The following is a 13708-nucleotide window of genomic DNA, read 5'->3' as shown; positions in this document are numbered from 1 at the left end:
GTAATACAATATCTTTGCAGCCCACACAACCTCGTGCTGACGCCTCCCCCATTGGGACTATCCACTAAGAGGAACCTGAATATTTTACTTGGACGGTTTTAACTTTAATTTTAACATTAACGACCCGCTTTGTGGGTGATATTTTAAATGCAAATGGGATACCCGCACTCGGGGTACTGGATGTTGTTGTGTTTTACGCTCCGATACGTGTAACATCTTCCACAAAAAACTGTATATTGTGATTGTTGAGCAGTGCAAGTGTTTCCATGTTTTTGTTGTGGTTGCCTCTGATGATGGCTCTTTGTGAGCCGAAACATGTAAGGCAAATGTGAGAAAATGGTGACAAGAATATATATTGTTACACTCGACGGAGGTTCTAATGATAATTGGGGAAAAATGAACCAGTTTAGTGTTTTAACACTCAAAGAAGAGTTCCTAAAAATGTCTGTAAGTTTGCATACTGCATATGTTGTTGGAACACATCCAGGGGGAGGGGCAGTGGCTAGAAGAGCCAGCGAACATGTTAAAGTTACAAATGTTTTGAGTAAGAACTCAAAGTCTGACTGTTTCAAGGGCAGAGGGGCAACATTTAGTGCCATTGAAAGCATTTATTAAGAACAGAGCGTCAGAATGATGATGCCTGTTAAGCAGTGTCAAGGGCAGAGGGGCAACATTTAGTGCCATTGAAAGCATTTATTAAGAACAGAGCATCAGAATGATGATGCCTGTTATGCAGTGTCGGCAAATTTATCTTTCCAGTAAATTATCATAGTGATATTCCATATCTTGGAAAAATCCTTTGTGACAGAAGGTTCCAGATTTTCTTTATATGCTCTCAAGTTTATTGGAATCAGTAATTATAACAGAGTTCCAAGCAACAGAAACATATTTGAGTTTAGATCTGACCAAAGCAAAATATAAGATCAAAAGATTGACTAAGGTGGAAAAAGAAAATGTTATTGTGTGGATTAGCCCTGGTAATTTCACTGTATGTGAAAAAAGAAATTAACTTGATCTTGAAAATGACGTTTGCAATCAAAATGCACACTCAAATCCTTAATACAGTCTATTCATAATATAAAGGATGTTCTGAGTCTGAACTGATAATTCAGATCCTTCATCTTCCATGTGAGAGAGATGACTCTAATTCTACTGAAATTAGGCTTCACAAAATTTGCTGAACATCATTTATGTACAAGGTGCGACAGTTTAATTCCCAGAATGGGGGTCTTGAGTCAGGCAAACTCATGTACTGAAGCACGGTTGGACATGTTTCAACTTGCGTTTACATGAGCCGCAGACCTAATGAGTCATTCGCGTCCAAGCAGCAGAAGAAGTAGTACGTGTCCATGGTATATGGTTGGTGGAAAAATGAGTGACAGGAATCTGGAACAGTGGATAAACATCAATTTTTGTGTGAAGATTGGTAGAAGCGCTAGTGAAACGTTAACCCTATTAACAGTGGCTTATGGTGAATACGCTATGAAGAAATCTAGTGTTTTTGAATGGCATAGATGGTTCAAGGAAGGGCGAGAAGATGTGCAAGATGACTCAAGAAGTGGGCAGCCAAAAATGCAAAGGACAGATGCAAATGTGGACAGAGTATGAACCTTGGTATGCTAAGATCGAAGATTAGATATGAGACTAATAGCAGAAGGATTGAATATGAATAGGGAAACAGTGCAACAGATTATTATTTAGGATTTGGGAATGAGAAAAGTTTCCGCAAAGATGGTGCCATGAATCTTGACAGATGACCAGAAACAATGTCGGCCACACATTTCATCTGATCTTTTACACAGTTCAGAGATGTGTGATAGGGTCATTACTGGCAATGAAATGTGGTGTTTTCAATACGATCCAGAAACAAAACACCAGAGCATGCAATGGAAAAAACAGAATTTGGCTGAAAAAAGCACGAATGTCTTGCTCGCAATTCAAGACCATACTTTTGTGTTTCTTCGGACACAGGGGGATAGTTTACTATGAATTCATTGCACAAGGACAAACGGTGAATCACTAGTGTTATTTAAAGTGCTGACAAGGTTATGGTGATCTGTTTGGCATAAAAGACCCAAACTCTGGCCTGACAAGTGAATTCTCCACCGTGACAGTGCCCCTGAGCATGATGTATGAAGAGTTTGTGAGTTCCTAGTCACACCCTGTACACAATCAATATCTGACTGTAGAAGATAGCATTCACCAGGTGAACTAATTGCTCTATATATTTTAAGGTCATCTGAAAGAAGAAGACAGACGGAGTGATTAAGTACATCACATAAATCATTTATAGAAATATTAAAAATGAGAGACCCTGAAGATAATCCATATTTACTGGGTTTATGGTGAAGCAATGCATACAGAAGAGTGTCAAAAGCATTGCTAAAATCAGAATAGATAAGAGTCAGTTTGACCTAGATCACTAGGACTGGAAATCTTTTGCAGTGGAAGAGGAAGCTTTGTGCATTTGTCTCGTAAACCATTGTTTAGCCCTTGGGTTTCATAATATTGTGCTCTGGTGGAAGTGCACAATATCTTACATAATTTTTATTATTATTATTATTATTATTTTGAAGCGTTTCTTTGTTCCAGGTTTTGTAGGCCAGTACTTCTCAACCAGTGGGTTGTGCCCTACTGGTCTGACTTGGCCAATGGGGTGCAGTGTGAGGTCTCAATAATAAGAAATTTCGTTAATGATTAATGTAGTACTAAAGGTTACATGGTCATAAAAGAAACACTTACTATAAAGAAATGGGCTATATTTAATGTAGTGGACTGTGATTAAAAATAAAGAATTTAAGAATAAGTTTGCTAGATTACATTTATGTATTTTTATTGTTGTTGCAGGGTCAGTACATTGCATTAGAGAAACACTTCTTTAAAGAAATGAGCTTTTTTTAATGTAGTGGACTGTGATTAAAAATAAAGAATTTAAGAATAAGTTTGCTAGATTACATTTATGTATTTTTATTGTTGTTGCAGGGTCAGTACATTGCATTAGAGAAACACTTCTTTAAAGAAATGAGCTTTTTTTAATGTAGTGGACTGTGATTAAAAATAAAGAATTTAAGAATAAGTTTGCTAGATTACATTTATGTATTTTTATTGTTGTTGCAGGGTCAGTACATTGCATTAGAGAAACACTTCTTTAAAGAAATGAGCTTTTTTTAATGTAGTGGACTGTGATTAAAAATAAAGAATTTAAGAATAAGTTTGCTAGATTACATTTATGTATTTTTATTGTTGTTGCAGGGTCAGTACATTGCATTAGAGAAACACTTCTTTAAAGAAATGAGCTTTTTTTAATGTAGTGGACTGTGATTAAAAATAAAGAATTTAAGAATAAGTTTGCTAGATTACATTTATGTATTTTTATTGTTGTTGCAGGGTCAGTACATTGCATTAGAGAAACACTTCTTTAAAGAAATGAGCTTTTTTTAATGTAGTGGACTGTGATTAAAAATAAAGAATTTAAGAATAAGTTTGCTAGATTACATTTATGTATTTTTATTGTTGTTGCAGGGTCAGTACATTGCATTAGAGAAACACTTCTTTAAAGAAATGAGCTTTTTTTAATGTAGTGGACTGTGATTAAAAATAAAGAATTTAAGAATAAGTTTGCTAGATTACATTTATGTATTTTTATTGTTGTTGCAGGGTCAGTACATTGCATTAGAGAAACACTTCTTTAAAGAAATGAGCTTTTTTTAATGTAGTGGACTGTGATTAAAAATAAAGAATTTAAGAATAAGTTTGCTAGATTACATTTATGTATTTTTATTGTTGTTGCAGGGTCAGTACATTGCATTAGAGAAACACTTCTTTAAAGAAATGAGCTTTTTTTAATGTAGTGGACTGTGATTAAAAATAAAGAATTTAAGAATAAGTTTGCTAGATTACATTTATGTATTTTTATTGTTGTTGCAGGGTCAGTACATTGCATTAGAGAAACACTTCTTTAAAGAAATGAGCTTTTTTTAATGTAGTGGACTGTGATTAAAAATAAAGAATTTAAGAATAAGTTTGCTAGATTACATTTATGTATTTTTATTGTTGTTGCAGGGTCAGTACATTGCATTAGAGAAACACTTCTTTAAAGAAATGAGCTTTTTTTAATGTAGTGGACTGTGATTAAAAATAAAGAATTTAAGAATAAGTTTGCTAGATTACATTTATGTATTTTTATTGTTGTTGCAGGGTCAGTACATTGCATTAGAGAAACACTTCTTTAAAGAAATGAGCTTTTTTTAATGTAGTGGACTGTGATTAAAAATAAAGAATTTAAGAATAAGTTTGCTAGATTACATTTATGTATTTTTATTGTTGTTGCAGGGTCAGTACATTGCATTAGAGAAACACTTCTTTAAAGAAATGAGCTTTTTTTAATGTAGTGGACTGTGATTAAAAATAAAGAATTTAAGAATAAGTTTGCTAGATTACATTTATGTATTTTTATTGTTGTTGCAGGGTCAGTACATTGCATTAGAGAAACACTTCTTTAAAGAAATGAGCTTTTTTTAATGTAGTGGACTGTGATTAAAAATAAAGAATTTAAGAATAAGTTTGCTAGATTACATTTATGTATTTTTATTGTTGTTGCAGGGTCAGTACATTGCATTAGAGAAACACTTCTTTAAAGAAATGAGCTTTTTTTAATGTAGTGGACTGTGATTAAAAATAAAGAATTTAAGAATAAGTTTGCTAGATTACATTTATGTATTTTTATTGTTGTTGCAGGGTCAGTACATTGCATTAGAGAAGAAATATTGTAAAGCAAAGAAGTTGCTAAGAGAGTTCCAGCAGAGAGAACAGGATCTCTTGCACCGCGAAGAGTTCTACCTTCAGCTCCTGCAAGAGAAGGACACAGAGTACAATGCCCTTGTCAAAACTCTTAAGGATAGGGTAGGTTAACACTGTTCTGAAGTATAGCATTGCATTGCTGAATTCATTGTATTGACTTGATTCTAATGTGTTCTTTTCACAACGTACACAAACGATTAGACAAATTTATACATGTTTGTCCATGTTTCTTCTCTGTATATAAAAAAGGTAAAACTAGCCCTGTAACAGGCTGTGGAAGCCCATAGGGTTGTGGGATGTCAAGGCTCCATACATTCTTAATCTGGGCACTAGGTGGGTGGTGAGTGGTCAGCTTTACCCTGTTGCCACTTTTCCTCAGATACCTGTTGGGTAGGAAGGTCGTTGGGCATCAGAGCCAGTCTGGAAACTGGAGAGAAAAGAAATTCTCTGCCACTGCTGGATATTGAACAGTTTCAAAATATGCATTGTGAATACATTTGCAACATTATACAGTAGAACCCCCATTTAATGTTCCTCAGTCTAAGGTTCCCTTTCATTTAATTCTCAATATCTGGAGACAGGGACTAGCTCCATTGATTGAGCCCAACCAAAGAGGCTTTCACCTGAAGATGGAGACAGAGTCCCATCTCCCAAAACCTCGTTTTTAAGTAAAAAAGAATGGATGATGAGTAATGTCCAAAAATTGAATAATTATAGTTTGATCTTATGGTCTCCAATAACCACATGTTTAAGTACCTCTAATCCCATTCCTGCTAATTCATTTTTTTAGGCTTTTTTTTTCCCCCCGGTTTCTTGAGACTATCCAGTATAAATACAATGACTGGAGTTGAAGTGAGTGTATTTATCTTTCTTAGGTGATACAACTGGAGCAGGAACTGCTGGAAACACAGCGTAAAGCTGGATTTCCTGCAGTTCTTCCATATGATAGCTCAAGTCTGCGTCAGTTGACACCTCAGTTGTCTCGCAGACAACAGGCCCTCCCTGTGAAACCCCTTCTCGAACAGCTGGAGACAGAACTCTCAGACACAGAGATATCTGACATCAGTCCAGAGGATGGTGATAAAACTGCTACTGTAGAGCGGAAGGTTAGTCACCTAATCTTTGTTTTGTGATGTTTATTGAAACTCAGTTTAAGTTTAAGTTCGTAAACACTTCTGACACCAAATTGTCACGTGTTGGGTGTATAATGTGACAAATAACTTCATGCTGTTCTTGATATAGCGAATTTATTGCATATTTGCTCTTACATTTACTCAATTTATAATCTCACAACTACTGCCATCGGCAGTATCACAATTACATCCACTGCTCTTGGCGACTGCTAGACTTCTGCTGCAATTAGCGACTTCACGATCCGCACTGTGTCACTCTTGATCACACATTCTCTGGTCACATACTGCTCAGCTGGCTTTTTATACCGTTCCCTGTTGCCTGTGTCAACAGCGATGCCCCATGTTACGTCACAGTGGGAAGTGCTGTTCTGTCACCACGGGGTAGAGGGGAAGAGTGTTGACTGGCCTGTTACCGTAACAGTGGCAGTGCTCCAATGCAGTTATACCACTGCTGGCAGGGGACGGGGTGTCCTGCATAGCGGAAATACACCACAATATTTTATTTCTTCTTACATATGATTGATTTTATAAGATTGAACTGTTGAGCCTGATGGTTTTGGGTACAGAAAATACGTTGTGGCTGGGATTAATTATGGAAAGATCAGCATTGTATGCTTTATTGAGAAAGTGGGATAGTTCTAAAAGCCCAGCGTTTGTTCATGCAAATGTTATATAGAAAAGTGTCATAAGCTGAAACTAAGTGCATCATGGTGTGTAATAGCATCTAATGCTACACTGTGAAGGCAGAATCTGTCCTCTGTCCATTCAGCTGTATGGAACGCTTATAATAAGCTGAAAGTATTTAGGTAAACACAACAGCAACAGCAACAACAACAAGAATTGTTTATTTTCAAAGCATGCAGTCATGGCCTTTCTAATCCATCTGATATCTGTATGCCATGCAAGATAGAGGCGTCCATTCCTGAGTTTCCTCAGAGATAAACATTACAGTTCAGCTGTGGGAATTCCAGTATTGTGAGGTGTTAGTGCAGAGTCCTTTAACATTTAATGGAAAATGGAAATGTTGCATATGGCTGTTCTGTCTGCCCTGACGTCTGTGTGCCATGCAAGATGGAGGGGCCCATGCCACTCCTCATAGATGAACTTTAAAATTCAGTTGTGAGAATTCCTTTGTAAGATATCTGCGCGGAGACCTTAAACTTTTAATGGAGAATGTTATTAAGTTATTTTAATTGTATTGTGACAAATATTTAACATGAGTCTGTTGATGTGGTTCAGTCATCACCATCATCATCATCGTTAACCTTTCCAGTATTAGGCATGTTGAGACCTGTTGAGAATATTACAAAACAGAATCCTTCTATTGTTTCAGCAGTCTTCTCAAACTTCTTTTCTCTTTTGGTTGTTGTAAGGCATCATGTCAGGTCTTATCTTATCGATGTGTTCTTTACAATTTCTTCTGTATTGTTCTATAAATTCAGCTATATTTCATTAATTCAATTCCTTTTATGGTTTGAAAAGGAATATCTAGCTGTCCTCATTTGAAGTTGTTGAGACGATGGAAGCAGTATAAATAAATCACGTTGTCAGTTCAAGTTACCAGTTTAATCACAGTAATAATTATAGAGAAAATCACAAAGAACGAGACAGGGTAATGTCCCTTTTTATCACAAGAAGGTTGAACACACAAACTCTCAGGCAGCGTCAGACTCTCACTTCAATCACTACTGTCACTAATTCACAGCACTCTTCTTTTTGGAAGACTGTCGGAACAAAAAAAAACAAAAGAATGGAAAAGAGCGCCCTCTACACAATATGGAGATATAAGGCGCAAACATTCAGACGATAACAAAATTAATACAAAAGTGATTTTTGATTGTTATTAATACTATAACAGAAGTGTATATCAGCTGATATCAGTATTTACTTGTCAGTTCACATTGGCTGTGATTATCTGCCGCATGGTAATGTTGGTCCAGCAGATATCTTTAAATTTGTGTTATTATGTGCCTAGAAAGCACAGTATTAATTTGTTCCACCGTCCATTAACAAATATTATTATATCAGGTCTCATAAAAGGTGGTACATTATAAATTCTGACATGGTAGATGAGCCTTTGACATTGAATTGAACGATGAAGATTTGAATAATTTTGTGTCGAGCATGTCTGAGAGAAGTTTTGCTGTCACTGTTTCTTCTGACAGGTTGCATGTTGGTTTCCGCTACAGTTCAGTTAAGGTTTGCAGTAACAGTGTTATAAACTGCTTGGTGGGTGCGCTTTTAGATGGGGTTGGTTACGGATGATCTTACTGCCCAGATGCCTGTCAAGGAAGAGTTGGATCGTGCTGTTCCACCCCATGAATTGCTGGATGTATCAGCCTCCAAAGCCAAGGCAGAGTTAGCGACACGAGGAGGCCTTGCAGGCAGACAGCTCCCAACTAGCAAGAAGGGCTCAGGAGGGCTTAGCTCAAGTAGTTCTGTAAGCCTTCCTCTTTTCCTACTTTCATGAGAGAAATATTCTTATTAATAATAGAAAGTTGTATCACTTACATCATCTGTTACTTTCCAATGATTGTACATGATGATTTATAAGGAAAAAGGACAGTTATTGCATTTTTGGGTGTTACCCCATTATCCTGTATTTTATTTAAAAGAACGTTTCGGAGAATGGATTATATCTCTGTCCACTTTTAAAAACCTACTGAGTTGGGCGTAGGGACTAGTTCTGTCAGTTGAGTGCAACTGAGTGGGTTTTTACCTGAGGAGGGAAAACAGTCCAGTCTCTGAAACGTTTATTTAAATAAAAAACAGGATGACGGATGTCCAAGAACATAATAATTTTATTAATATACCATCATCACAAAGTTTTATTAGGAAAAGTAAGTTGATTTGAATTTGGCAAATGTCTTCTTGAACATGCGAATACCTGGGAAGCACATAAATTTGTTTATTTTGCACAGTGTTACTATTTTTGGTTCCTTGTTCATAATAAAACCAAAACAAACTTTCCCTTAAAGCCTCTCTGTGTGTATGCTTGCTTGCAAATATGCTTTTTACTCTACTCTATTTTATCAGAACAGAAACGTGTAGACTAACAAGAAACATCTGTGTAGTGTGGATACAGATTGTAGATAACATATCTGATTTGCTAGGACTATGGGCTGGATGAGAGCTGTGATAATTCTGGTGATGAAGAAGAACAGGATAGGCAACATCTATATATTGAATATGCGGGACGTGAAGAAACAAGCACTGAACCTCGGACACCAACTCTCAATGCCCAGAATCAACAGCAACATCAGCATCATCAAACTGCCAACCGTCCAACATCCCTGTCCCCTTCCTCGTCACTATATAATAACGTAACAGCCGTGTCATCCAGTGTTAGTACATCTCATGTCCACAGTCTTGTATCCCAGTTCTCATCGACTCATCAGCAGCAACATTACAGTACATCTTCCCCACATGTGACCTCCCAACAGGCAGTTTCAAAAATGCAGCATCAGCAGCACCACATGCACTTCCAGACAGCGACGTCACCGTCTTCTTTACATTCCCCTTCCAGTGCAACTGTTCTACCTCACACGACTGCAACTGCCCTCTATAGTCATGTTACCCATATGCCGACATCTCAACCATTGCACCATTATCACCCTCATCAACAAACTCCATCAACCCATCCACATGGTATTGCTCAGTCACACCATGCTATGACAGGTGTTACATCACCACATCAGCCCAGCCCTGATCCTTGGATTGGTCGAAACAAGGGGCCCACACCCACGTATCCAATTGGACCTCCTCGAGGTCTTGCTGGACCCCCGGCATCTTTAGCAGAGCAGCTGAAACAGGTGCTTGCAGAGAGAGAACGTAGGATATCGGGAGACCAGGCCTCTTCTCGGGAAGGCTCTGGGGATTTTACGGAGATGAACAAGGGAGTGTCTCAAACTTTGGCAGAAGAGATACGACAGGCTGTGAATGAAGCTAATGCTCGAGGTAAGTTGCATTGTGTAATTATGAAATCCTGCAGATATTGCCTTCAAGAAGTGGTCTCCTTTTTAGAGTATATTGTTGATATCTTAGTAAGAGACATCTCAACCATGGCATCTCTCAGGCAGTTAGTCACTGGCTTCGCACTGCTGCAGCCTGGGTTCAGTCCCAGGTCAGGTCATGGTGGGATTTATGGTGAACTGAGTCAGGTTTTCTCCTAGTACTTCAGTTTCCCCTCCCAATTCTCACTCTGCCAAATACTCTGTACTCATCCATCATCCAGGGCTGGAGCAATAGACAAATTAGTGGCTAATGTACCAAGTTGACTCAGTCTCACCGCACCCCTTATAAAAGGAAACATTTCAGTTTCTTGCATTGCTTGCTACTTAAGTGGATAGTAATTCCGATCAGGTGTAACCAGTTTAATAAAAAATGTGTAAATACACCTTTATGTATTCTGGCCGACATTGGCCATCATCATCATACTGTTCTCCATTGCTATGGGGATGTGCTTTACATGCATACTGTATGTATGTCTCTATATACAGATTTTACCTATAAAAATTATGATTAGATATAGATATTATATACTTATGTCAAGTTTGTTATTAAAATTAATGTATTAATACCGTTTGAAATGGTTAAAAATTGCAATGAAATTGATAATGTTTTCTTTTCCACTATTGATATGTAAAGCATTCTGTATGTTCACCTGTTGGATGTCCTTTATATGCTCAGTGAATGTTGTTGTGGTATGCAAGGTGTACTGTGGTGAACAGTGTTTATTTTAAAAATTAATTTGATGTTATTAATTATTAAACTATTTCTTCATGTAGGAACAGTTCTCTTATTTCATGTAATTAATTATATTTAAATTAAATTAATATTATCATATAACTGTATATATTTATGTAGAATTTCTGTAATTTTGCATAAAAGAATTATTTGATCGTAATTATATATGGTAAGGCTTAGAAGATACTGAAAGTTTTTTATGTAATTGTAACCTCTAATTAAGGAAAACCTCAGTTCATTGTAGTAAGAGCCATTCCCTTAGAAAAATATTAAATAGGGATTTCATTGTATTTGTTTTGTGTGTTGCAGTGAAGAAAGTGCCAATAAGCTCAACTTTATCTCCACCCAGCATGCAGACACCCTGGCAACCGCAGAGCTCTCTGTTGCAAGATATGGCTCCTCCTTCCCCATCCTCCATTTCATCCTCAGGTAGCATCTCTCCAGGAGTACACACAGCTGATCCAAGCCCCAGCAAACCTGGTGCTTTAGGTTAGTTGATGTATCAAAAGGTCTGATGTAAAAGCCTTGTTTTAACATTGTCTCCTGGTAAGAATTAACAACAAAAGAAAGAGAGGGCAGGAAATAAAAGCAAACTGAATGTGTTGAACTTCTTTGTAACAGAAATCTCTCTCCTTCCAAATGTATTTTTCATTCTTTGTACTAATTTTCATACATAGATTTAATTGTAATTAATTCTGATACTTGAAATGAATGATGTAAAAATTAATTTACCCAACTACTGCATCTACAAAATCAGTATAGTAAAATAAAAATAAATTGTCACATAGTTCTCTATCAGTGGATTGGTTGGTAAAGTTGAGAAGATAGCAAGAAAACCATGGGTTACACAGGAGATGATGAGTAAAATGGAGGAGCAAGGATATGGAAGAATGTCAACAATGAAGAAGGCAGGAGGAAATACAGGAGACTAAGGAATGAATTGAAAAGAGCCACGGACAGGGCCAAAAAGGAATATCTTGAGAAGATATGTAATGAGATTATAGAATTTCAAAGAACAGGACGTTATGATTTGATGTACATGAAGACAAAAGAACTAGGATGGAAAGAGAATCATGGGATTCAAAATATTGGCATCGAAGGCTCCCAGGGGAATAGAATAGTAGATCAGAGGCAAGTGCTGAAAATTTGGGAAAATTATGTTACAGAACTATATAATCGACCCAATCCGCCAGAAATCTTAGAAGTTGAACCGGAAGGAGAAGTAGATACAGACGAGAAAGGACGATATATTTTACAAAGTGAGGTGGAAAAAGCTATCAAGGAAATGAGGAAGGGAAAGGCTACAGGAGATGATGATGTACCTGGAGATGTGCTCAAGTTACTGGGAGAAGGTGGTTTGAAAACACTGACAAAACTAATGAACACCATATATGAAAGTGGAGAGTGGCCCAAGGACTTTACAGAAGTTACAATGATTGCCTTAAAGAAAAAGACAAAAGCTACAAAATGCAGCGACCATCGCACAATAAGCCTTATTGCACATACAGCAAAGATAATAGCAAAGATACTTAAAAGAAGAATTGAAAGGAAAATAGAGGATGTACTTGGAGAAGATCAGTTTGGATTTAGAAGAGGAAAAGGAACCAGGGATGCAATTGGGATGATGAGAATTATAGCGGAACGAACTTTGGAGATAGATGAAGAACTGTGTGTTTGCTTCATAGACTGGCAGAAGGCATTTGACCGGGTAAACTGGACCAAATTAATGCAGATCCTGAAAGAAACAGGTATCGATTGGCATGAAAGAAGATTGATTAGCAAATTGTACATGGATCAGAAAGTTAGAGTACGACTGGACAGGGGGGAGACAGGAAGTGTGCAGATTGGAAGAGGAGTTCGACAAGGATGCTGTTTATCACCAATTCTGTTCAACTTGTACAGCGAATGCCTTACCAAGGAAGCTCTGGATGGGCTCGGTGACTTCAAAGTAGGAGGGCAAATTATTCAAACTGTGAAATATGCAGATGACCTTGTGTTAATGGCTAAGGAAGAAACTGTGCTACAGGGCATGATTGATAGACTAATTGAAATTGGAAGGTGCTATGGCATGGAAATGAATGTGGAGAAAACAAAAGTAATGAAAATTTCGAGACAACCAACCCCAGTCACAATAAAGATAGACCAAAAACAAGTGGAGAATGTGAAATGTTTTAAATATTTGGGTAGCTTGTTAACAGATGATGGAAGGTGTACTTGTGAAATTAAATCCAGGATTGCCATGGCAAAAGCTGCATTTAGCAAGAAGAAGAATCTTTTTACCAGCAAATTGGACTTAAATTTGAGGAAGAAACTAGTGAAATGCTACATTTGGAGCATAGCTCTGTATGGGGCTGAAACATGGACACTTAGGGCAGTAGATCAGAAACATCTGGAAAGTTTCGAAATGTGGTGTTGGAGAAGAATGGAGAAGATCAGTTGGACCGATTATGTGAGAAATGAAGAAGTGTTAATTAGAGTCAGTGAGCAGAGGAATATCCTACATGAAATAAGAAAACGGAAGGCTAATTGGATTGGTCATGTTTTACGCAGAAACTGCCTTCTAAAAGAAGCTATCGAAGGAAAGATAGATGGGCGGATAGAAGTGACAAGAAGACGAGGAAGAAGACGTAAGAAGATGCTGGATGACCTTGGGGACAGAAGAGGATACTGTCATTTGAAGGAGAAAGCTCTAGATCGCATTAAGTGGAGGAATTGTTTTGGAAGAGACTGTGGACCTGTCGTCTGACAGATTACTAATGATGATGATGATAGTTCTCTGATGTTAACGATAAGAAACATCTTTGTAGAGCTACATTTACTTACATCAATTCCCAGCACATTTGTACTAGTGATATTATTAATACTCAATTTTTTTAAATATTTATTACCTGTTATGGCCCTGGGGTTCACTCAGCCTCTAACAGAAATGAGTACCAGGAATTAAATAAATAATTTACCTGGGGAGTAAAGCACGACCAGCATGTAAGGCTGACAACCTTACTGCCATCTTTGAACCGATTATCTAGATA

The 13708-nt window shown here is 37.2% G+C and overlaps 1 protein-coding gene across 4 annotated transcripts in view; it reads left to right on the top strand.

Annotated features, from left to right (window-relative positions):
* The window catches only part of LOC111867633, a 231886-nt gene that overhangs the window by 210357 nt on the left and 7821 nt on the right, over positions 1-13708 (top strand). For all 4 annotated transcript variants that reach the window (XM_033752739.1, XM_033752738.1, XM_033752741.1 and 1 more), the window contains 5 exons: positions 4738-4902; positions 5676-5906; positions 8179-8373; positions 9047-9890; positions 10989-11168. In XM_033752739.1, coding sequence (XP_033608630.1) covers positions 4738-4902; positions 5676-5906; positions 8179-8373; positions 9047-9890; positions 10989-11168 — 1615 coding nt within the window. The remainder of the gene's footprint in view (positions 1-4737; positions 4903-5675; positions 5907-8178; positions 8374-9046; positions 9891-10988; positions 11169-13708) is intronic.

The sequence above is a fragment of the Cryptotermes secundus genome, unplaced genomic scaffold (genome assembly GCF_002891405.2).
Source record: "Cryptotermes secundus unplaced genomic scaffold, Csec_1.0 scaffold548, whole genome shotgun sequence".
Taxonomy (NCBI): Eukaryota; Metazoa; Arthropoda; class Insecta; order Blattodea; family Kalotermitidae; genus Cryptotermes; species Cryptotermes secundus.
This window is presented reverse-complemented; position numbering and strand designations above follow the sequence as displayed.